The 23,468-nt window shown below is 43.6% G+C and overlaps 1 protein-coding gene across 7 annotated transcripts in view; it reads left to right on the top strand.

Annotated features, from left to right (window-relative positions):
• The window catches only part of MIA3 (MIA SH3 domain ER export factor 3), a 54,899-nt gene that overhangs the window by 3,467 nt on the left and 27,964 nt on the right, over positions 1–23,468 (top strand). For all 7 annotated transcript variants that reach the window (XM_019465690.2, XM_019465693.2, XM_019465692.2 and 4 more), the window contains exons 3-6: positions 3,271–3,357; positions 6,059–8,885; positions 11,372–11,533; positions 14,099–14,244. In XM_019465690.2, the coding sequence (XP_019321235.2) occupies positions 3,271–3,357; positions 6,059–8,885; positions 11,372–11,533; positions 14,099–14,244 (3,222 nt within the window). The remainder of the gene's footprint in view (positions 1–3,270; positions 3,358–6,058; positions 8,886–11,371; positions 11,534–14,098; positions 14,245–23,468) is intronic.

Here is a 23,468-nt window from a genome sequence, read left to right as displayed (position 1 = left end):
CAGCATTAAGTCATGAGCCTTATCAGCTGTGGCTCCTCCGTGCACAGGAAAGGTTGAAGTGGCGAAAACTGAAAATTCTGAACTTCATTGCCGTGAGCATTAGCCCTAATCCTGTAAACTTTGTGCAGGACTGTGTTTCAGGTGTTCATGTTTAAAGTTGATTGTTTCTTTTTTTCTAAATTATTATTTTTTAATTTTTAAAAAATGTTTATTCATTTTTGAGAGAGAGAGAGAGAGAGAGAGAAGGTGGGGGAGAGTCAGAGAGAGAAAGAGACACAGAATCCAAAGCAGGCTCTGAGCTGTCAGCACAGAGCCCGACGCAGGCTTGAACCCATGAGCCATGAGATCGTGACCTGAGCTAAAGTGAGATGCTTAACCGACTGAGCCACCCAGGTGCCCCTCTTTTTTTTCTAAATCATTAACATTTGTGAAAGATTGGCAGGTCTGGAAATAGGCAGCCGAATCGTGTATATTGTTACCGGTCTGTTAAAAGAGCAAAATGCCCTTTTCACTGTGTGTTTTTCTCGTTTCCATGTTTTGTTTGCATCTTCTGGGTCAGGCTGCTGCCCACCCCCGCCCCCCACTCTTCAGACGCTTGCTCCTGGAGGGCCCCCAGCTGTTGTCTTCCTGGGCAGTTTTACAGGTGCCCTGATGGCAGATGTGGAAAGCAGTGACTCCATCGTGCTTTAGAATTTAAAAAAAATTTTTTTTAATTCAAGTATAATTAACACACCGGGTTATATTAGTGTCAGGTGTACAATATAGCAGCTCTACAATTCGATACGTTACTCGGTGCTCATCATAATAATTGTGCTCTTTAATCCCCATCACCTATCTCCCCCCCCCCCCCCCCCCCCCGGCACCCAGCTGTTTGTTCTCTGGATTTAAGTGCCTGTTTTTTCGTTTGCCTCTTTTTTTCCTTTGTTTCATCTCTTAAATTCCACCTATGAGTGAAATCATATGGCATTTATCTTGCTTTGCCTGACTTATTTCACTTAGCATTATATACCCCCTAGGTTCATCCATGTTGTTGCAGATGGCAAGATTTCATTCTTTTTTATGTCTGAGTAATATTCCAGTGTGTGTGGTGTGTGTGTGTGTGTGTGCACGTGCATGCATGTATGCACACGCTATGTCTTCGTCTGTTCATCTATCTATCGATGGACACTTGGCTGGCTTCCATGTTTCAACTGTTGTAAATAAAACTCGGGCTTTGATGTTTTTAATGAGGAGATTCCCTAGGAGTGACCTGATTGAAAGCCTTATGAGTTATCGTCCTTTCCTTTCTAAGAAATGTGATGTGTGGACTGCTTCTTTACCAAAAGGAGTGAGAATTCTTCATGTGCTTAGGATTATCCAAACTTCCAGATATCCAGTCCCTGCTGTGGAAACTTTTACTTTCCATAAAATACCAGACAACAGAAAATAAGGCTTGAGAAACCTACATAAGGGGAAAAATAGGTTCATTTTGTTGGTGTTACAGATTCCTGGGGGGGGGGGGGGGGGGATCTTTTTTTTTTTAGTTTTTTTTTTTTTTTTGACGGGGGGGGGGAGGGGCAGAGAGAGAGGGAGACACAGAATCTGAGGCAGCTCTAGGCTCCAGCCTGTCAGTACAGAGCCTGACATGCGGCTTGAACTCATGGACTGCCAGATGGTGATCTGAGTTGAAGTCGGACACTCAGCTGACTGAGCCGCTCAGGTGCCTCCCTAGGGGTGAATCTTGAGCGACCAACTAGCTGGTTAGGTTCAGCCCTTACAATTTAGGCAGAGTCCCGGTTGAGTCACTGTGTACAAAGAAGGATCTGTTCTGCTTCCTGCAAGTCTGCCGCGTGAGATTTCTTGATAATCTTCACTCTGGGAAAGTTTTTTCCATGTACCTAGGCCTGTTTTATACACGGTGAAGTGGTTGAGTTGGAGCATTTGGTAAGTGAGCTTGACATATATGGCATTTTCCTTTGGCCATATTCACCTGTCATGGTGCCTTCTTAGGGAAGCCCTGCCCTCAGCAGCCCAGCCAGAAGGGATCTTGCTGTCTGATAACTGTTCAGGTGGCACTTTGCACTGCTCACGTGGCATCCCCTATATTGCCTTTTTTTTTTAAGTTTATATATCTATTTTGAGAGAGAAAGAGCGCATGCTGGGGCGTGAGTGGAGGAGGGGCAGAGAGACAGGGAGAGGGAGAATCCCAAGCAGGCTCTGCACTGTCAGTGTGGAGCCTGATGTGGGGCTCAATCTCACGAACTGTCCACCCAGGTGCCTCGCAGAATGACTCTTGTTTCTGTTTCTTAGTTTTCATCCTGCAGTCTTTTTTGGTTTCTTAGAGTTTTCAGATTTTAACTGCCAGTGTAGCAGTTTTTAATTACCCTATCTTATCTAATCTTCAAGGCTGTATTCTATCTAGTGCTAAGACTGGCTTTCACATATTTGCCAGATAGAACAACAGCACTCCTAATGAGGCTATTTCAGGAGTTGGTGAGAAGTAAGCCTTTTTTCCCTTGGTGGATTGGATCTGCCGCTCAGCCTCCTTCCCAGTGATCTGCTTTTCCTTCCAGACACAGTCAGTAGAGGACAGTGTGTGCCTCTCAGGAGGATGCTCTGTGTATTTTAGCTGTTAGTGCTATATAGATAAACGGGGTTATTTTCTCTAGAGGTTTACTTTGCATGAAACTAAAGCTTCTTGTGTACAGTAGTATGAATTTTATTTTCTGCAAATACTCAAAAATCTAGTTTTTGAAAAAGCTACTACAGCCCGTTATATCAATAAATATTTGCTGTTTTATTGTAGTCATCACTTACTTTAGGAATTTTATATTCTTTTTTTTTTTTTTTTTAAGTGTATTTATTTAAGTAATCTCTACACCCAACATGGGGCTTGAACTCAGAACCCTGAGATCAAGAGGCACACACTTTTCCAACTGAGCCGGTCAGGTGCACCTGATGTGCTCAGTTTTAACCATAAAATATACAAACACTTTCTGTTATGTAGGTCTTTTATCTACTTCAGAAATCTAGCTCTGTGTTTAGAATTAAGTTGCATGATGAAAGGAAACTTCAGTGGTTTTAGAAAAATTGACTTTAAAGTATTCTGTACTTAATTTTCATTGGAATAATAATCCGTGTAATCATCATAGCAATTATCTGTCTCTTGTGGTTGTACCTACCTACGTATCTATCTGTGTGTTTCTTCTCACTGATGAAAAGTCTGTCGTTTGTATTTCTTATACAGAATTTTGATTGGTATGTGTTTCTTTTGCCTGTTTTTTCATATAGGTTGGACGTATTTTTGGATATTTTCCAAAAGATTTAATCCAAGTAGTCCATGAATATACCGAAGAGGAGCTACGGGTTCCCACAGATGTAAGTTATGTTATGGATTTTTAATTTTAATTTTAATTTTTTTTGGTTCTCAATTATAAATTGCCTTTCATATTCATCAGTTATAGTCAGTTAATGATTTTTGAAAGTCCTTGTATTTGGGCCAGAAAAAAAACAAGTTAACATTTGTGTGTCAGGTTTTAAATTAGAATCAGGTAACTTTTAAAAATAGAAAAAAAAGAAAAATGTTTGAAAAGAATTTATGGGAGACTGTGTCATTATTTGGTAATTGTCTAATATGTACAGTCATATAGGGTTTCTTTTTGCTGCTTTATATGAGAAAAAATTAATTCAATATCTTTGTACTTAGTTATTAAGAGCTATACCTTTTTGTAGGCTAAAGAAGAAGGTATCTCCATTAGAAAACTTTACTCATTGAATAGCTCTTAGACATTTTAAGTGTAGAGAAATCAGATTAAATGCTAAACTATGTACTAGGTCAGAAATGCCAATTTATAATAGTTTTCTTTTTCTTTTTTTAAAGTTTATTGTTAGATTGTGCATGCAAGCGAGGGAGGGGCAGAAAGAGAGGGAGAGACAGAATTCCAAGGAGGCTGTGCATTGTCAGCACAGAGCCCAACACGGGGCTCAAACCCATGAACGATGGGATCACGACCTGAGCCAAAATCAAGAGTCCCATGGTTAGCTGCCCCTACAGTGGTTTTCTTATTACTGATTCTTTAGTGATTTAAGGGATTATAGTTATGTTACAGGTTTGGAAAAGGGAACCTAAGAGATTCTGAAAAGGTCTGGTCTCAGATCTGCATGGTACTGACTGTACATCCTATAAAGCATTCATCTGGGTGCATGACATAGCTCTGTGATGGCAAGGATTCTGTGTTCTGGGATCCTTAGTCCTGCGGATCATTTTCTGGCCTTTTTTTTATTTTTTTTTATTTTTTTATTTTTTTTTTATTTATTTAGTTTGAGAGAAAAGGAGAAAGAGAGAGGGGAGAAGGGGCAGAGATGGGGAGAGGGAGAGAGAATCCCAAGCAGGCTCTGTGCTATCAGAGCAGAGCCGGACGCGGGATTCGAACCCACAAATGGTGAGATTGTGACCTGAGCTGAAACCAAGAGTTAGACGCTTAGCCAAGTGAGCCACGCAGGCGCCCCTGTTTTCTGGAGTTTTAAAATGTGTGGTAATTGATGCCTACCTTCATTCAGAAATCTTTGAGCAGTTTTTTAAGTTTTTTTTGCAGTGCTACAGATATGCAGGCAGCTGGCCTAGGGCCATCGTTGGATGAGATTGGCAGAATATATGAAGTCTCAGAGCCAGTGCTGTACTTAACATTTCTTTGTAGTCTCAAGGGTCATAAAATCAGCCCCATTACCTGTCTGGCCTCATTCCTAATGAAGAGACTCCCCAGGATATAGGTGTGAGACAGCAGTTCATTGGCCGCGGTGACCTCACTTGTTTGGGAGTCTGCCTTAGTGTACCTCCACAGCATGCTTCCCTCAGTGTTAAGAAGGTGGCTTGGAAACGGATGTGGTGAAAAGAAGAAATTCATCCCTACTGCACTGGTCAGGGCTCCTCAGACTTTGGTGAGAGTTCAGTTAGGAGAAGAGAATTACCTGTGTTGGCTTTTAAACTTACTTTCCGTTTATGGCCCCATTTACGTCAAGTTGCTTACTATTGGAGGAAAGGAAGAATGTAGGTTTATGCCTAGTCCTGAAAGCAGACCTTAATGACACCTACCACCCTGATGTAGAATAGAGTATATTCCTTACTGAATCTTGTTTTCAAGTTGTACTTGAGGTAATAGGTAAGTGGGGAGCCCCCTGACACCCTTATTTGTGCCTTTAAATTTTTATTGCCCATGCACCTATAATTTAATAAGGCTGTATTTAATAAGGCTTCCTAGGCTGATTTATCTTTCCCAGCGCCAAGAAAATATGAGCCAAAAAAAAAGTCTGTGTAGACTTAGAGCCTGACAGCAAGGTGATTCTGCCTGTCTCTAGCTGGTTAAAGAGAGAAGGATAGTCTGGAGGGCACAGTGATGGGGAAGCTGGATCATCTTCCAGCTTCTCCTGTGCATATTATTATGACAGGAATTCCCAAGACATCAGGCACAGTTCTTGGGAGTTGGGGGACCCAATAAATGACACCCTGTTTTTCTCCACTTGTGCTCAGAACAAATTGAGAGACTCAGGAGTCAGGCATGTGGAGACCAAAGTATCACTATTACTTACTGATAAAACTTTTTGGTGAACATGGCTTGGGTGTGCAGAAGTAATGGGTTTCCTAACTTTGTCGTGTGGAATAAGACAGATGTACCCAGCCACAGACAGGGCTAGCTAACAGGGCTGGCTAGCCTCCCCAAGGGGGTGTCCCTATAAAACTTACAGCATGGAGCGGAGAGGATATGTGTTCCCTCTAGCAGGTCCCAAACAGAAAACAGGGATGGTGCAGAGCAAACTCACCAGCCACATGAATCCTCGGGAGGAGACGATGAAGGGAAATCAGGAATATTACTCAGGTAGGAGTCCTTCTCCGTGGAAGCAGGAAACCAAGGAAAAGTGGATACCCGCTTTTATTCCCCTCCCACTACCCAAGAACAGTCATTGCCCGAGGTTGGCACAGAAGCCCCTCTAGATCCAGTTTGAGGTTAGCCTTCATTAGCACGGGTAAGAGTTTGCTCTTGCGACACGTAGTGACATGCTAATGTTTTTCTTTCTCTTACAGGAGACAGATTTTGTTTGTTTTGATGGGGGAAGAGATGATTTTGACAATTACAACGTAGAAGAGCTTTTAGGATTTTTGGAATTGTACAATTCTGCACCTGGAGATTCTGAGAAAGCTACAGAAAAAACCGGGCTTGAGGACACACCTCTTGAAGTACTTGAGGAAAGCGACCTTGCACCTGAATCTGAACTTGAACCTGAACCAGTAGAACTTAACTCAGAGGAGAGAGAAAGTGTGTTCTCAGAAAACTCGAAGGAACTCAGGGAAAGATCTGGGGCTCAGAGGAACCACCCTCACTTAAACAGCCAAGCAGATCATGCTCAGGGAGACCAGCTTGCATTTGAACCTTTTGAGGAAATGCTACAAGATAAACTGAAAGTGCCGGAAAATGAAAACAACAAAACCAGCAATGGGTCTCAGCTCTCGAGTGAACAGGAGAAGATTGATGCTTATAAACTTTTGAAAAAAGAAATGACTCTGGACTTAAAAACCAAATTTGGCTCGACTGCCGATGCCCTTGTCTCTGATGATGAGACAACCAGACTTGTTACTTCATTAGAAGATGATTTTGATGAGGAGCTGGATACTGAGTATTACACAGTTGGCAAGGAAGATGAGGAGGATGAAGAAAACTTGGACGACCTGCCGTTACTGACCTTCACACACGCTGGGGAAGATGTGAAGGTCCCAATGAAGTCTGGAGTTCAGAAATATCCAACAGATACAGAGCAGAATACAAATGAAAAGGATAAGGTTGAGGTGACTCAGCCCCCTGGCATCAAAAACTATGATCAAAATATACTAACAACCTGGGAGGATACTGTCTTCTCCTTCACAGATGGTGACAGACAAACAGGCTTGGACATAGGGAGTTCTGACCCAGAGGAAGGAAGGGAGGGTGGTGACGCATTCATCCCGGATAGCAAATGGGGGAAACCACAATCAGCACCAGATTATGCCGACCCCCCAAAAGCAGAAGATGGGCTTTTGACTGTAGAGGCCCCTAAAACAAATAATGACAAAGACCCGGAAATTCACTTTACAGGAAACGGGAGGAAAGTTGAGGAATCCAAGAAGGGCCTGGCGCAGGCTGAGATGGGGCTGGAGGGGAAGCAGGAAGGCATGAAGGCACACGGTCCTACTCAAAGCAGTGACCTCGGCTCTTTGCCAGCTGCTGGAAAGAGTAAAGACATGTCGGAATCAGCTTTTGATAACAAAGAAAATGACCTAGAAGGAGCAGCTGTTCACACGTCAAAAGGAATGCTCCGTGAAGAAAAGCCTGCAGAGCGGATTTTGGAGGGTGGCTCGGAGCGTGAAGCGGTACCCAAAGCTGCAGGGAGTCAAGTGACCGAGGAAGGGATGGAGCAAGAATCCGTGGGCATCGCACCAATGCCGGGGGGTAGTCCGCATAACGCATCCAAAGACAACGCGGAAGAAGTGCGCGCTTTAGTAAGTGCACCAAAACCGCACACGCTTTCACTGGAGCCTCCACACGAAGGATTTCAAGAGGAACAGCGTCTTAAGACTGACGGTCAGCCTAGGCCTTCCCCTCCAGATGAAGCTGATTTGCCAAGAGAACCGGAAGAAGAGGGTCCCACTGTGGGAAGAAATCTTTCCTGGCCACAAGGAAAAGAGGTGGCCCATGCACGTGATAGGCAGATGGATGAGAAGTTACAGCTCTCCAAGGAAGTGGTCGAAGAGGACTCCTCAGGGGAAGAAATGGCTCCTTACAAGCCCACGGCGGGCACGCAGGAAGTGGAGACAAGAGGCCAGGTGGATAGCCTGGAAGTGCCAGGTTTCCATCCCGAGACACCAGAAGCAGAAGCTGATTACGGCCCTGAACAACTACTGGAGGATGAAAATGCTCTAAGTGCAAAACAGTCTAAAGAAAAAAGCCCTGAGATTCAAGGTGGGCGGTTAGATGTTCATCCTCAGGCCCCCGCAGGGGCCATGTTAGGCACCGTTAGTACTGATGCAGAAGCAGAAGGAAACAAAGGAGAAACTAGTAATGTCTTGGAAAATGAAAGAGAAAGTGGAACTTTGGGCAAAGGGGTGGACCCAGGGGGCAGGGAAGCGGGTGGTGGGGTGGTGGAAAAAGAAAGCCCTCTTGTGGGTAAGAGAGCACAGAGACCATCTGAAGGAAGTGACTCTCCTGACCAAGAAAATCAGACCCCAGAGTTAGGGGAAGTGTTTGAGAATCAAGATTCTGATCATTTTCAAGACAGCCCTGAGGAATACCTGAAGACCTCCGGGCCCGCTGAGCAGCCCCGGGTGGAAGGACTCTCCAAAGAGGACCAGGAGGACTTGGAGAGGGTGGCGGACACAGAGGGCCAGGGGTCTGCAGTTGAGGAGCACGACGGCGACCTGTGGCACTGGACTGCGCACAGGGCTGTGCAGCCGCCGCACGGGGACCGGGGGAACGACTTGCCTATCCTCAGCAGCTTCTTTAAAGACCAGCAGTCTCTGCGGCGGTTCCAGAAGTACTTCGACGTCCATGAGCTGGAAGCCATGTTCCACGAAATGTCATTAAAGCTGAAGTCCGCGCAGCGGGAGAGCCTGCCCTATAATGTGGAAAAAGTCCTGGACAAGGTCTTCCGTGCGTCTGAGTCCCAGATTCTGAGCACAGCAGAGAAGATGCTGGACGCTCGTGTGACCGAAAACCGAGAGCTGGGCACCAAGGAAAATAACATATTTGAAGAGGCGGCGGTCCTTGACGACGTTCAAGACCTGATCTATTTTGTGAGGTACAAACACTCCACCATGGAGGAGACCACGCCGCTGGCGACGGCTCCACCCACGGAGGAAGGCTGGGCTGGCGCCACGGAAGGTAAAGCGCCTGCCTGTGGCCTTGGGGAGTTGGGCTTGAGAGGCAGGTGGGGCGCAGAGTGGTTGGGGAAGTGCCTCCTGCCTTCCTGGTAAAGCTCTGTCCACAGTTTGCAGTGTGCCTAAAGGTGAGGGACAGCACTGTGACATCCACATGTCCCTTCCTGCTTTCTTTCTTTTAGGCTGGAGCGTGGGTCAGGATTTCTCATCCTGTTTTCCCCTTAGGACAGGTGAGACTGCTAGCATTTTTTTTCTTTTTATTAAAAAAATTTTTTTTAAGTTTATTTATTTATTTTGAGAGACAGAGCAGGTGGGGGAGGGGCAGAGAGAGAGAGAGAGAGAGAGAGAGAGAGAGAGAATCCCAAGCGGGCTCTGCGCTGTCAGCATGGAGGCTGATGCGGGCCTTGAACTCACAGACTGTTGAGTTCATGACGTGAGCCAAAATCAGGAATCGGGTGCTTAACCGATGGAGCCACCCAGGCACCCCGAGATTGCTAGCATTTTCAAAAGGAACCTTGACAAGCAGGTAAAGAGAAAGCTACAAACAAGAAAATGACGCCCCAAGTAAACCTGTTAAAAAAGTACAAGTTTCATGTAAATTATGAAAGGAATTTTTTTGGTAACTTAAGTAAATTCTTTTGTGTTGTTTTTTTTAACTATGCCTTATGTGGGGCTTGAACTCACAGCACTGAGGTCAGGAGTTGCACATTCTACCTACTGAGCCAGCCACGCACCCTGAGTAAATTCCTTTTTTTTTTTTTTCTTAATATTTATTTTTGAGAGAGTGCGAGAGTGAGCGGGGGAGGGGCAGAGAGAGCGAGGCGGACAGAGGATCTGAAGCAGGCTCTGTGCTGACAGCAGAGAGCCTGATGCGGGGCTCAAATTCACAAACCAGTGAGATCATAACCTGAGCCAAAGTTGGAGGCTTAACAGACTGAGCCACCCAGTCGCCCCCCCACTTTAAAAAAAAATTTTTTTTTTTTTAACATTTATTTATTTTTGAGGCAGAGAGAGAGCATGAACAGGGGAGGGTCAGAGAAAGAGAGAGACACAGAATCCGAAGCAGGCTCCAAGCTCCGAGCTGTCAGCACAGAGCCCGACGCAGGGCTCGAACCCACAGACCGCGAGGTCATGACCTGAGCCGAAGTCGGATGCTTAACCGACTGAGCCATCCAGGCGCCCTGCTGCCCCCTTTTTTAAATTACAGTGTAGTTGAAACACAATGTTACATTAGTTTCCGGTGCACAGCGTAGTGACGGGGGCAGGTCTGTGTGTTCTGCTGTAGCCACCATCTGGCAGCCTACAGGCCACTACAGGACCACTGGTTGTATTCCCCACCCTGTACCTTTCACCCCTGTAACTTACTCATTCCACAACCGGAAGCCTCCGAAAGGGCTTTCGCGTGAAGTAACTGCTCTCTGACCAAGGGTGAGCTGGCATCACATTTCAGGTGATGCCTTGCCTGAGTTTCTTTATCCTCACCCCCCTCAGTTTTCATCTTTTGTGGGTGTCATGTTCTTTCTTGCCTCTTTGGAGCGGTCACTTAGGTTAGTGAACTTCTCCTGGGCCCTCGGATTCTTGCATTCAGATGAATTAACCAGGGACATGACCGGGATGCAGGGCTCTCTAACACAGCACTTGACATGTGGAAGCCTTTCAGTAAATATTGATTGAACGGACCCTGAGCCAGTCTCCTAACATAACCTGATTCCTAGTTCCACGCTTTTCAGCCTGAGGTATTTAAACTGTGGCATATGATAGCATACCAGGGGGACATAAAGCCACAGAATAAATGCTGTCTTCCCAGAGGGCCAGTTTTTCTTGAGAATTTGGAGAGGGGAATATTTTTGCATGTAATCAAAGCAGATCTATTTTCCATCAGAATGCAAAACTGATGAATTTTTAGGGTAAACTGTGATGCTTTAAAGAAATTCATCTCTCGTGTGGGTCACATTGGACTCTGCCCTAAGCCTCTTGGGGAAGGAAATGGGTTCTCACTCTTTTTGACAATTAGAGGTACTCTGAAAATATTTGAAAGCTATTTCAGTAAGCTGCCTTTGGTAACGCTAGCTCTGTGAAACAAACATGCTTGTGAATGAAAGAATTCATGTTCTTTTTGTGTGGCGTAGATATTTCCTATTTCTGCCCTTGACTGGAATTCTCTTTTGCACATTCACCTGGTTGGGCATGTGTTGGGTTTGTCGAGGGGAGTTAGGGTTATTGAACCCCTTACCACAAACGGGTTTATTTATAAAATACTTCGGAATACGGGTTTCTTTGTAAATTGTAGTCATCTGTGAAGTGAGACAAAAGCAACTGAAACTCTTATTTCCCCACTCAGTCGTGCTTCCTGGGATCCTGGCATGTGGAGGGAGGGCAGTGGGAAGGTGCCCAGGGGGTGACCGGGGAGGGAGAGCTGCCCAGTGGGAGAGGCCAAGTGGGGAGTATCGTCAAGGCTTTGCCAGCCCAGTGCATTCTTCTTCCCTGTAGGAATAGAGCCACCCCTTGAAGATAGTTTCCCACAAGATCACACAGAAGACCTTAGAGCACAGATTCCCAAAGAGCCCAGCCAGTTGGATCAACTTGGGACTGGTGACAAGGGTGGCTCAGAAGTGTCACAGAAGCCGAATACTGAGAAGGACATAGACCCAGGTAAAACTTGCAGATTTTTTCTACAAAGTAGAGGTGTGTCATAAACAAGAGCTTCTAGGACGTTTGTTCTTTTCTTTTTTTTTTTTTCTTTTTTAATTATTTAGGTAATCTCTGCACCCAACGTGGGGCTCGAACTCATGACCCTGAGTCGCGTGCTCTACCAACTGAGCCAGCTAGGTGCCCCTGGACATTTGTTCCTAAAGGCGGGAAATCAAAGGGAGAATAATACAGGCATGAGTGAGTGTTAAAAAACAAGAAACCCCAGAATAGAAAGAAAAGCAGTTGAGGCAGATGGATGGAGGTCAGCAGTAGGAAAAAGGCCAGAGACTATAACCAACCAAAATATCAATGTTTGGCTCTCATTACTCACGTAAATAATTTCAATCTAAACTATTATTCTTCAAAGGCCTTATGTTCTCAAACAGTAGTTTTCAACCAGACCAGCCGGCATCAGAAACTCTGGGGGTGGAGACCAGCAAGCTGTGTTTAACAAGCCCTCCAGGAAATTCTGATCAGATGAAAGTTTGAGAGGCACTGCTTTATTTATTTATTTTCTTCAGTGTATTTATTTTGAGAGAGAGCACAAGCGGGGAGGAGCAGAGAGAGAGAGAAGACAGAAAGTCTGAAGCAGGTTCCATGTTGACAGCAGAGAGCCCGTAACGGGGCTTGAACTCCTGAACTGTGAGATCATGATCTGAGCCAAAGTTGGAGGCTTAACTGACTGAGCCACCCAGGCGCCCCAAGAGCCACTGCTTTAAAACCCACAAATTCTTCTCCCCCTCTCCCGCCCCCAGTAGAATACAGTGTGGCTCAGGTCTTGTGTTAATTTGCTACCTGGACATGGCAAAAACCTTCTTAAAAACAGTGAAGGGGATATTTACGCCTAGGTGTCTGTACACCGTAGGGAGCAGTACAGAAACTTGTGCATCGTGTCGTGGTCCCGTGTGGCCTGACACCAGTGTGTCAGCATTAATCACAGAGCGCAGCAAACACTCAGTGGAGAGCAACTCACTTCATTTGGATTGAGGAGACGGTTTAAAAACAAGACGACAAGCCCAATAATGGCATCAACAGGTTGCCACTGAAGAAAGGCTAATTGTGTTATTTTGTGTGTCCGCTGTGGGGGGTGGTGTGTGTGGTACCATTACTGGTCCCGTGTCCTTCGAGGTTGTGGTCTGTAACCCGGGATAAAGCGCTACCCGTGAGACCTGGTAGCACCGTGTGGGCCTTCAGGAGAAGCCACGGCGTGCGCAGGAATTCTGTAATTGGGGAAGAAATGACCTGTCAGAGGCCTCCCGTGTTCCGAGGACGTTGCATTCATGTATCATCCTCTCTAGTTCTAAAGTCTTTATCTCAAAAAGAGTCAAAAGAGTTTTTTCAGCTTGTTGAAAATGAGTCATACGCCACGATGTCTCGTTAACGCTCTTGCTCAGAAACTTTCAAGGCTAGGAAAACCTCTGCTTGCAGAATTAAAAACGGATTTTTTGCCCGGTCCTTCCGAGTTCTGCCACAGGATGACATGAGCTACCCTTACAGGCTCATCTTCCCAAATGTCCCTTCATGCATCTCAGCCGCCCTGACTGTGGACACTTCCCCAGGGGTCACAGTCATAGATCCATCGTGAATGGAGTCTCTGGGTGGGGAGAGAGTCCCCTCCTCCGCCCCTCACTAACCACTTGCTGAGCTCCTAGCTGTTTACAGAACGGGCCCAGCCTCAACTAATTCAAACTGAGGTCACCTCCCCGCCACCTCCTCTAGTGAAACCCTTTCAGGCTCAGCAGAGCTTCAGGCCAGCCCCGGCTCTGTAAGCAGTTCCCGTTAGCGTCTCTGGGCGTTTACCTTGTTCTCTTTTGTGTAGCTGTCATTCATCTGTGAGGGAGCAGTCACCTGCCAGGGGCCAGACACCGTGCTAAGCACGGGTGCAGTCCACCTGCGGGTCTGCAAGCTGACGCTTTTCTACTCAGCGGTTGCCTGAAGTTTCTAACACAATGCTTCACCGGCACTGAATGAACATCTGGTAAATGCAACTGTGTCCGTGTGGGAAAAAAAAAAAAAAAAAAACAACCCATAAGATTCTGCTTTTCTCAATTCCCATGACTAAATACTGTTCAGAGAGCAGTTGTTTTGCCGGAGACATGATGGGAGACCTGGTGAGGGGTAGGGTGTGTTGGAGATACGTTCATTTCATAATGGAAGGGCGTGATGGCTCGAATGGGTGTTCTGAATTTTCTTCTCTCTAGAATTCTTTAAGAACGTAATTATATAAGTTATATACGTCTTTATATAAGACCTATAGAAACTGTGTCTTTTTTTTTAGTAAATATGTTTTAATTTTATCTCAAGTTACCTCTACGCCCAACTTGGGGCTCAAACTCATGACCCTGAGATCAAGAGCCACGTGCTCTACTGACTGAGCCAGCCAGGTGCCCCTATAAGTCTGTATACGTCTTTAAGAGAAGCCACTGACTCATACTCGGTGGGCACTCGATAAATATTTTAAACGAAGAGAAACAAGTCTTACTCTAAAGCATATTATAAAATATTAATTTTCACCCTCAATTTTAGGGATAATTCCAACAGAAAGCAGTCCTGTTGATGCTGTTGATGCAAAAAAGAAACTAGAAACAAATGCTGAAGAGCCAGCAAGTGTGTCACCTTTGGAAAATGCAATTCTTATAATATATTCATTCATAATTTATTTAACTAAGACGGTAAGTTCGACATACATAGCTTCTTCAGATAGAGTTATCGATTAATTATGGTTTTTGAGTTGATCTTGAGCATGAGGTCAAGAACTTAAAATTACTGCTGATCCTTTGACTTTAGCCTCTGAAACGGGCCACCTGTGTATAATTTGATGGGTTCTTAGCTCAGATCTGCGGTGTGTCAGAGCCGGGCATAGACAAACCTGTAAAACATGGCTCTTCCCCAGCAGGACCTTTTAGTCCAGCAGGGAGATAAAGACCTTCACTGGGGACATAATATGATACGGGCAGAGAGGATTTTCCCGATGGGAGAATGATGTGTTGGATACACTGATTTCGTTGTGGTGGGAGGATGGGCAGAGAAGGTCAGAAGTTTCGGCAGGAGCTGAAGGACAAATGGGAGTTTGATATGTGTTGCTGAATAGACGGTGGAGAGGGAGGTAGCATGCGGTTCGACCGAGGAAATAACATGTTCAGAGAGATGGATGGTATTACAAAGAGAAGGCCTTTGGGGGAAGCCAGGGAAGCCTTTTTGGTGTTGAATAGTTGAGGGTGTGGTTGGAAGGCGTCTTTTGGAGGGAGATAGGGAGATGGGTAAAGGAAGTTGTGTGTTGTGACAGGTAGTGCTACGCTCTTTGGGATTGGGATCCTTGGAAGGTTTTAAGCGGAAAGGGATGTGATTAGATTTGTGTCTTAGAAAGAGTCACTTATGGCAGAGTATTCAGATTTATCTTTCTTAGGGAGTCAGGATTCAAATGAGACATTTAATCTGCCTGGAAGCATATTTAAGCTTTTTAGGACTTAGCTCCCCCTTGTGGTATTTGTTGAAATTGGACATTTTTCGGTAAATTGTGGGAATGAGCAAGCTTTTCAGAAGCTGGAGGCCAAGTTGTCCTTGGACCTGTAAAGAAAAGTATCCTCCCCCATAAAACTATTTTTCCACTACGTTCTGTTATTTCAAGACTTGTGTAGGAAAGAGGATCCCCCCCCCCCCCCCCGCCCCGTTCCATAAAAATGCATGAGTTTTGAGCCAGGATTATCTGGTTTCAAATCCCAGATTCATCATTGAGAAGCTTCAGCAAATTACTGAGCTCCGTTTAGCTGTCCTACATCTTCCAAATGCTGATAATACCTACTGCAATTGTTGTAAGAATTAAATGACTTGATAACAAAGTGTTCAGTGCAGTGCCTGGCATTTGTAGGATCTCACCACCCTCTGCCTGCTTCTCATTTGGATGGTCAGAGGGAAGCATAAAAACACTGGATACCCAGGGAATTCAGGAGAAAGGCCACCGGGAAGAGTTTTTAGCTTTCTCCATGGTTGTGGTGGTTAGCAGCCCCCCAGGTAAAGGTGTGTATGACCTGTGCAGTTAGAATAATGACATTTTCAGTGATTAAGGCAGTTTCAGAATTCGAATTTTATCATCAGAATGAATCATTGTCACTTCAAAAATTTAACAGCCTCCAGATGTGGAAGGAGTTCTTTATTCATTTTGTTTGTGGATATGCACGGAGCCCCTTTCTAGGCCCACTTGGGGGCCACAGATGTGGTATAAAACAGGGTCTCTGCTTGGGGATGGTGGGAGAAGGCACAGACGGGAATGGCCAGGGAAAAGGGCACAATGTTACAAAGTAACATGGACTTCAAAGGTGTTGTCAAGAAAGCATTTCGATGGCCCAGTATGTGCAGAGTGTTGTGCTAGGAATAGAAGATTCTGAGAGGTATAAAGCATGATTCTGATTTTGGAAAGGTTTAAGAAAAGGGCATATCAGATATATGAAAACTGAGAAAATGGAAAATATCTTGAAACAGTTTTTGTGAAATATCAAGTAGTATAGATAATTCTTTGGTAAGGCTGGGGAGTACTGGGGTGCTGACTTGTTCAGGAAAACTGGACCAGAAGTCAGATTCATGGATCCACCATTGATGGAATCTTGGAGCTGGAAGGGACCTTCGGGGGCAGCTTGTCCAGCTTCACTAATTGCAGAAATGTCCTCTTAGTCACCTGGCAGGTAGTTAGGAGATCTGGGTGTCAACAGCTCCTTGTGTGAACAACCTAACCTTACAGGGCCATATGTGGCCCTGTTGGCTCACTCATTCTCTTATTGACTCTAGAGTTTCCTTATGTGATTCCTTCTTGTAGAATCTAATTCTTTTTCTCTATAGTAACTCTGAATGTTTGAAGTGATGCTTTAATTTTTTAAGTGTTTTATCACGGAAAGTTTCAAACATACAAAAGCAGAAGTAATTGTAAAATGAATCCATGGCCTATTCCCAAGTTGACAGTAATTCCTTAATATCATCCAATATTTGGCACATTAAAAATCCCCTTTCCTACTTTTAAAAATTATTTTTGTTCAAATCAGGATCTTGCTGGGGTCCAGATATTATAGAAGGTTGCCATATGTCTTAAATCAACCTTAGTCAGATATAAATGATATACGATAAAGGTTACCCATTTTAAGAATACAGCTCAGTGAGTTTTAACAAATGTATTCACTCATGTTAAAACAATCATAACCAAGACATGGAACATTTCCTTCATTCAGAGGAGTTTCCTCATGTACCTTCTCAGTGTGTCTCCTTTACTGCTGGCTCCCGGCAACACTGAATTTCACTGTAGGTTCTGTTTGCCCGTTGGAGAATTATAAGTATAAAATGGACTCATACCTAGGAGTGAAACTGCCCTGCCACATGGTAAGTTTGTTTTAGCTGGAAAGGAGCGGCCAAACAATTCTCAAGAGTGACTGTCCAGTTTATACTTCCATAGCAATTTATGGGACTTCCATTTGGTCACGTATTTGCTAACATTTGATATTATCGGTCATAAATTTTAGACATTCTAGTATATATGTTTTTGTGGGTTTTTAAAAAATTTTTTTGTTTATTTTTTTATTTTGAGAGAGAGAAAAAATGCATGAGTGGGGAGGGGCAGAGAGAAGGAGATAGAATCCCACGTGGGGCTTTATCCCATGATGGTGAGATCATGACCTGAGCCAAAATCAAGAGTTGGACGCCTGACTGAGCCATCCAGGCGCCCTTCTTTGTGGGTTTTTTTTTTTTTTTAAGTTTATTCATCTTTGAGAGATAGAGAGAGAGAGAGCATGAGCGGGGAAGGGGCAGAGAGAGGAAGACACAGAATCCTAAGCAGGCTCCAGGCTCTGAGCTGTCAGCACAGAGCCTGATGTGGGGTCGAACTCACGGAACCACAAGATCATGACCCGAGCCTAAGTCAGACACTCAACCGACTGAGCCACCCAGGCACCCCCCTTCTTTGTGGTTTTAATTGTATTTCTTGGTGATATATGATGAGTACTTTTTCACATGACCATGTTGTGTGTTCATGTGCGAAATAGCTTTTCAGATCTTTTGTCCCCCTTGTTAAAGTTTATTTATTTAAGTAATCTCTGCACTCAGTGTGGAGCTCAAACTCACAGCCCGGAGATCAAGAGTCACATCTCTTCCAACTGAGCCAGCCAGGCGCACCTCTTTTGCCCTTTCTTAAATTATTTTTTTTCCTCATAAATAGTAAGATCTAAGAGTTCTTCATGTATTTTGGTTATAACTTCTTTGTCAAATATATATTATGAATAATTTTTTCAGTCTATGGCTTGGCCTTTCAGTTTCTTAACGTTGCTTTTGAAGAGCAAATTTGTAATTTTGGTGAATACGATTTTATTAATTTTTACTTTTATGGTTAGTGCATTTTATTTCCTGCCTGAGGAATCATAGGCCCTTCCAACGATGCAAATGTTTTCTCATACTTTCTTCTAGAAGTTTTATAGTTATACCTTTCATGCTCAGGTCTCTGTTCTGTGTTGAGTTAATTTTTGTGAATGGTGTCAAGTTTCATATTTTTCTTCTATGGACATCAGTTGCTCCTGTGGCATTTCTTTTCCCTTCCGATTACCTTGGCCCTTGAGTAGAAATCAGCCGACCATATTTGTGTGTCCGTCTGCACTCTGTTCAATTGATCTGTATTTCTATCCTAAGATAACACACTTTTCTGATTGGTATAGCCTTATAGTAGGTCTCGGAATTGGAAGAATTGTTTTTGGCTATTTCAGTTCCTTTGCATTTCCATATAAATTTTAGAACCAACTTCCGGAGATTTTATTTGTTACTATGTTGAATCTGTAGATGCGTTTCAGAAGAATCGATATCAACAAATATTAAGGCAACTAATCCGTGAAGTAAGTTCATCTCCACATTTACATCTTTTGTTTCTCAGCAGAATTTTGTAGGTCTCAGGTACAGGTTTCACACAGATTTTGTTGCCTTTGTATTTTATGGTTTTTGATGTAAAATTGTGTTTTTCTTACATGTCATTTACCATTGTTTTGTGCTGATACATAGAAACACAACCGGTTTTGTATATTTGTATCTTCAAACCTTATTGAATTTATTAGTTCTAGGACCTTTTTTTGTAGATTTCATAGGATTCTCTGTGTAGATAAGTGATTACGTCATCTGTGAATAAACACCTTTCAGAAAAGTCAGGTTAATGAAACATAATTACCTTTAGTAAAATTCACTCTTGCTCTGGACAGTTTGATGAGTCTTCACATTATTTCTTTAGATTTTTTTGTTTCCCTCCTCTCTTGCCTTTCCTTCTGGGACTCCAATTACACGTAAGTTAGACCACTTCATGTAGTTCCACAGGTCACTGAGGCCCTGTTCTTTTCTGTTGTTTTCCAGCTTTCTAGGTCTTTGCTTCAGTTTAGGTATTCCTATTGCTGTCTTCATGGTCATTGATCTTTAAAAAAAAATTTTTTTTTAATTTTTAAAGTTTGTTAGTTTATTCTGAGAGAGAGAGAAAACACGAAAGGAGGGACAGAGAGAGAGAATCCTAAGCAGGCTCAGTGATTAAGCCTGACACGGGACTTGATCCCATGAGAGAGACCATGACCTGAGCCAAAACCAAGAAGAGTGACGCTCGACCGACTGAGCCAGCAGGTGCTGCCTCCTCATTCATCTTTCATAGTATCTAATCTGTGGTTCAGCCCATCAAGTGAATTTTTCATTTCTGGTAGTTTAATTTTCAGCTCTGAATGTTCTACTTGGTTCTGTTTATATCTTCCACCTTTTGTCAGTATGGCCAAGGTGGTATGGTCAGTATGGTCAGTTGACCAGTATGGTCAACTTCAAAATATTCTTTTCAAATTTTTTCAGAAAAAAATAAAGAAATTTTTTCAAGCCAATTGTCATCTCTGTTGCAACTTCTTGTTTTGTTTTTTTTTTTCTTTTTTTTTTTTCTTTTTCTTTAGAGAGAGAGAGAGGAAAAAAAAGACCATGAGCAGGGGAGGGGCAGAGAGGGAGAGAGAATCCTAAGCAGGCTCTGTGCTAACAGCACAGAGCCTGACTCAGGGTTCAATCCCATGAATTGTGAGATCCTGACCTGAGCTGAAATCAAGAGTCAGATGCTTAACTGTCTGAGCCACCCAGGCGCCCCTCTTGGTCTGTTTTTACAGATTGATTTGTCTCCTACTCATGGGATATTCCTGTGGGTGTTTTTTGTTTTTTGTTTTTTGGTTTTTTTTTTACATGTCGACCTACTTTCCTGCTTTTTTTACACATAGTGATTCCAGTGATTCCTTGTTGTTGCTGGGTGCCAGGTGCTGTGAATGTTACATTGTTCAGCGCCTGGTTTTTAGTGACTTTTTTAAAATGTTGAGGTTTGCTTTGCTAGACAGTTGTTACTTGTGGACCAGCTTGATCCTTTCTAGTCTTATTTTTAAGACTTTTTTAAGATTGTGTATATAGTTGCCTTGACTCTAGAGGTAGTATAGCCCTACTCCTAAGGCATGATTCTTCTGGAATCTACTGAATGCCAGGCAATGTCAGGTCACTCTAACTGACTGGAGTGCAATTTGCTTCCCATGCCTGTGTAGAACTCCGGGATTTGTTCAGCTTTCAGAATGGTGGCAGCTATTCTTTTCATCTGAGGGGTTTTTTTTGCCCGTCCTTAGAGAATCTTACCTTAGGCAGATCTGCTTCAAATTCAGCAAAGACTGAAGGAAACCCCTTCACGGATTTCTGGAACTCTTTTTCTTTGTAGCCCCCGTCTTTGTGGTACCTTTCCCTGCACATTTCAGTAACCTCGGTCTCCCTGAACTCTGGCCTTCTCCTCTTCAGGGAGATTGGTGGGCTCTGTGAGGCTTCTCCCTGTGCTGAGGTGAGAATGTGTCTCCAGGCAGGAAGCTGGTTGACCAGCAGGCTCACCTCCTTGTTTTCCCTTCCTTCAGTGGTCACGGTTGTGTGCGGCCTGTTGTTCTCCACCTGAAAATTGTGTTTTTCATGTGTTTTGTCCAGTTTTCTAGTTATTTCAGTGGGAGGGCAAGTATACCCTTTCCTCTGCCTATAGATTTTCTCCTTTTGTTTGTTGTTGTTGGAATGTATTCATTGAAGAAACGGTTTGTTTGGCCTCTAGGGGCTATATCGTGTTCTGCATTTTGCTAACTACATTCCCCAGTGTAACTGAACATGTTTCTCTGACTCTTTGTATTTGCTGGGAATTGGTAGTCCGATTCAGTTTCAATATTGATTGGCAAGGGTACTTAACAGGAGATGTTTGCTTTCAGCAGGAGGCATCTAATGTATAGATGTCCCTCTACTTTTTGTTTTTTAATTTTTTTTAATGTTTATTTTTGAGGGGGAGAGAGAGAGACAGACAGACAAAGCACGAGTGGGGGAGGGGCAGAGAGAGAGTGAGACACGGAATCTGAAGCAGGTCCAGGCTCTGAGCTGTCAGCACAGAGCCCAGCGCAGGGCTCGAACTCACAGACTGCGAGATCATGACCTGAGCCGAAGTTGGAAACTCAACCAACTGAGCCACCGAGGCAACATCCCTGGATGTCCCTCTACTTTTGATGTCACTAGTCATTGGTGACATTGACTAAGTCTGTTAATATATTATGGTGCAAAATGGTGATAGGGGATCGCTTCTCGGCCTTTTGGCTAAGATCAAGTGTAAAATGGTGAGATGGTGATTATATTGTTGCTGCTTCATTTAAAGGCTGGGATATTTCTTCAAAAAGAAACATAGTCAAGTATTGTTTACACTGAGATTTACTTTGTATAGTATAAATATTTGATTCTTTCTATTTAAATAGTTTCCAAAATAATGGCTTGGTTTCCTGGCTTTATCCAGAGATGTCCAGAGGGGTTTTTTGGTGTATTTCTTCTAACTCTATTCTAATCATTATTACGATATCATGAATTTGAAAATAGTTGGTGTGTTTCAATCCACTGTAGTTCTTATTCTTACCAGTGCTCAATTTCTCCCACTTTTGGCTAGTGGGAGCCTCTTCAGCTTGGCTTCAGAGCCTTTTGGACACCACCCAGTGGTCACTGACACCTTCCTTGCTTTCTAGTGTGACAGCGTGTTCTAATCCTCTACATTTCCTGCCTGCACCTTGAAGGAGTTATTTCTTTAAGGAGTCCCTGATTTCTTTGAATGGGAAATAGTATTTAAAAGCTGCATTCTGGATACGAAGATGCTTATTTCTTTTGAGTTGGGATTTCTAGGCCTTTTCAGAGGGCAAGGCTAAGAAAGACGTGGAGTTTTTTGTGTGTTTCAGTATTCATCTTGGTTCCATATGGATACTCCCAAAATAAAATCAGGATGCTAGAGGGATTTTACTTAACCTCATCTATCTTACACATGTATTTTCTTTCTCCAGTGTCGGAAATCCCAGTTTTCAATGATGTCAACATATTTACTTCATTTTTCAGTAGTCACACAACAATATTAAAAACACCAATACCAACACTGCCACCCACGATATATTATTGAAAATGTTTTCAGGATATTTTTCAGCTATATCCCACTAGTGCATACTTGAAATAATTCCTTTCTGTCATCCTGCCATCAACTTGATACAGTTAGGTTAATTGTTTCATTTTTGCTTTCACTTTTTAGGGATTGCTTTTAAATGTATTTGTTTGTTTTGTTTTACAAGTATCTAACATATTTATAAGATCCAAAGCCAATTTATAAAACAAATGCTCTGGAGAAGTCAAGGTTTTGTCCCAGGTCCACTGAACCTGTTGTTACCCTCCTCTATGGATAATTTTTAAAATTAATTTCATTATCTTATCATTTAAAAATAAGCACAAGGGGGGCTGCCTGGGTGGCTCAGTCGGTTGGGTGGCCGACTACAGTTCAGGTCATAATCTCACAGTCTGTGAGTTCGAGCCCTGCATCGGGCTTTGTGCTGACAGCTCAGAGCCTGGAGCCTGCTTCTGATTTTATGTCTCCCTCTCTCTCTGCCCCTTCCTTGCTTGCTCTCTCTCTCTCTTTTTCTCTCTCAAAAATAATAAACATTTAAAAAAATCCAAAAAAATCGCATGATTTCCACATTCAGCCAAGATAGATTTAGAGATACTGGCTTTACTGTCACCGAAACAACTGGAGAGAAAAAAAAAAAATCAGACAAAATTAATGAAGCCATTTTCAAATCACTGGGCTTCAGGTAACAAAGGACAGTGATTCCCAAAAAATCGGGAACAAGTGCCGTGAGCTCTATGATTGTGCCTGCTCACTGCACTGAAAGAGTCCCAGGTTGTGTTTCTCTAGAGAACCTTGACTAATACAACATTCTTGAGCTTTGTTCTGTTTGTTCAGGTAAATAACCAGGAAATAGTTTGATTCTTTGGCGTCTTGGAGTTTCAGGTTTGTTAGGCGAGGTACGAGCAGCATTTAGTCTGAGTCGAGACCCTTCTGCGTACTTCATCCAGGTCTCCTAGAATCATAAGGTACTATTCTTGGCCCTATGTCAGGAACTGTTCCCTGGGAACAATTGGATAGTTTCTGTGATGTTGAGTAATTTTGTCAACCTCATGTGCCGATGAATTCTCAAAGGGGACCTTTCATGGATCCCCTGAGTGTTCGCTCTCTCACCCCACCCCATGCCTCCTCTTGGTACTCAGCCCTGTGAATTTTAGCTGCCTTGCTTTCCCTGGACTTTCAGCTCCGTCTCCTCAACTCCGGGTTCCTCACTTCTGTGCCACAATAGGGGACACCCACACACAGCCACACACATAGGTAGAAGAGGTTTTTTATAAGGAATTGACAAACGCACAAATGGAGGCTGAGGAGTCCCACAGTCTGCTGTCTACAAACTGGAGACCCAGGAAAGCCAGTGGTGTAATTCAGGTTGAGTCCCAAAGGGAGCTGATGGTGTAGATGCTAGTCAGGTCTGAAGGCCTGAGAACCAGGAGTAGCAAG

The sequence above is a fragment of the Panthera pardus genome, unplaced genomic scaffold (genome assembly GCF_024362965.1).
Source record: "Panthera pardus isolate Hobbes unplaced genomic scaffold, ASM2436296v1 HiC_scaffold_21, whole genome shotgun sequence".
Lineage (NCBI taxonomy): Eukaryota > Metazoa > Chordata > Mammalia > Carnivora > Felidae > Panthera > Panthera pardus.
This window is presented reverse-complemented; position numbering and strand designations above follow the sequence as displayed.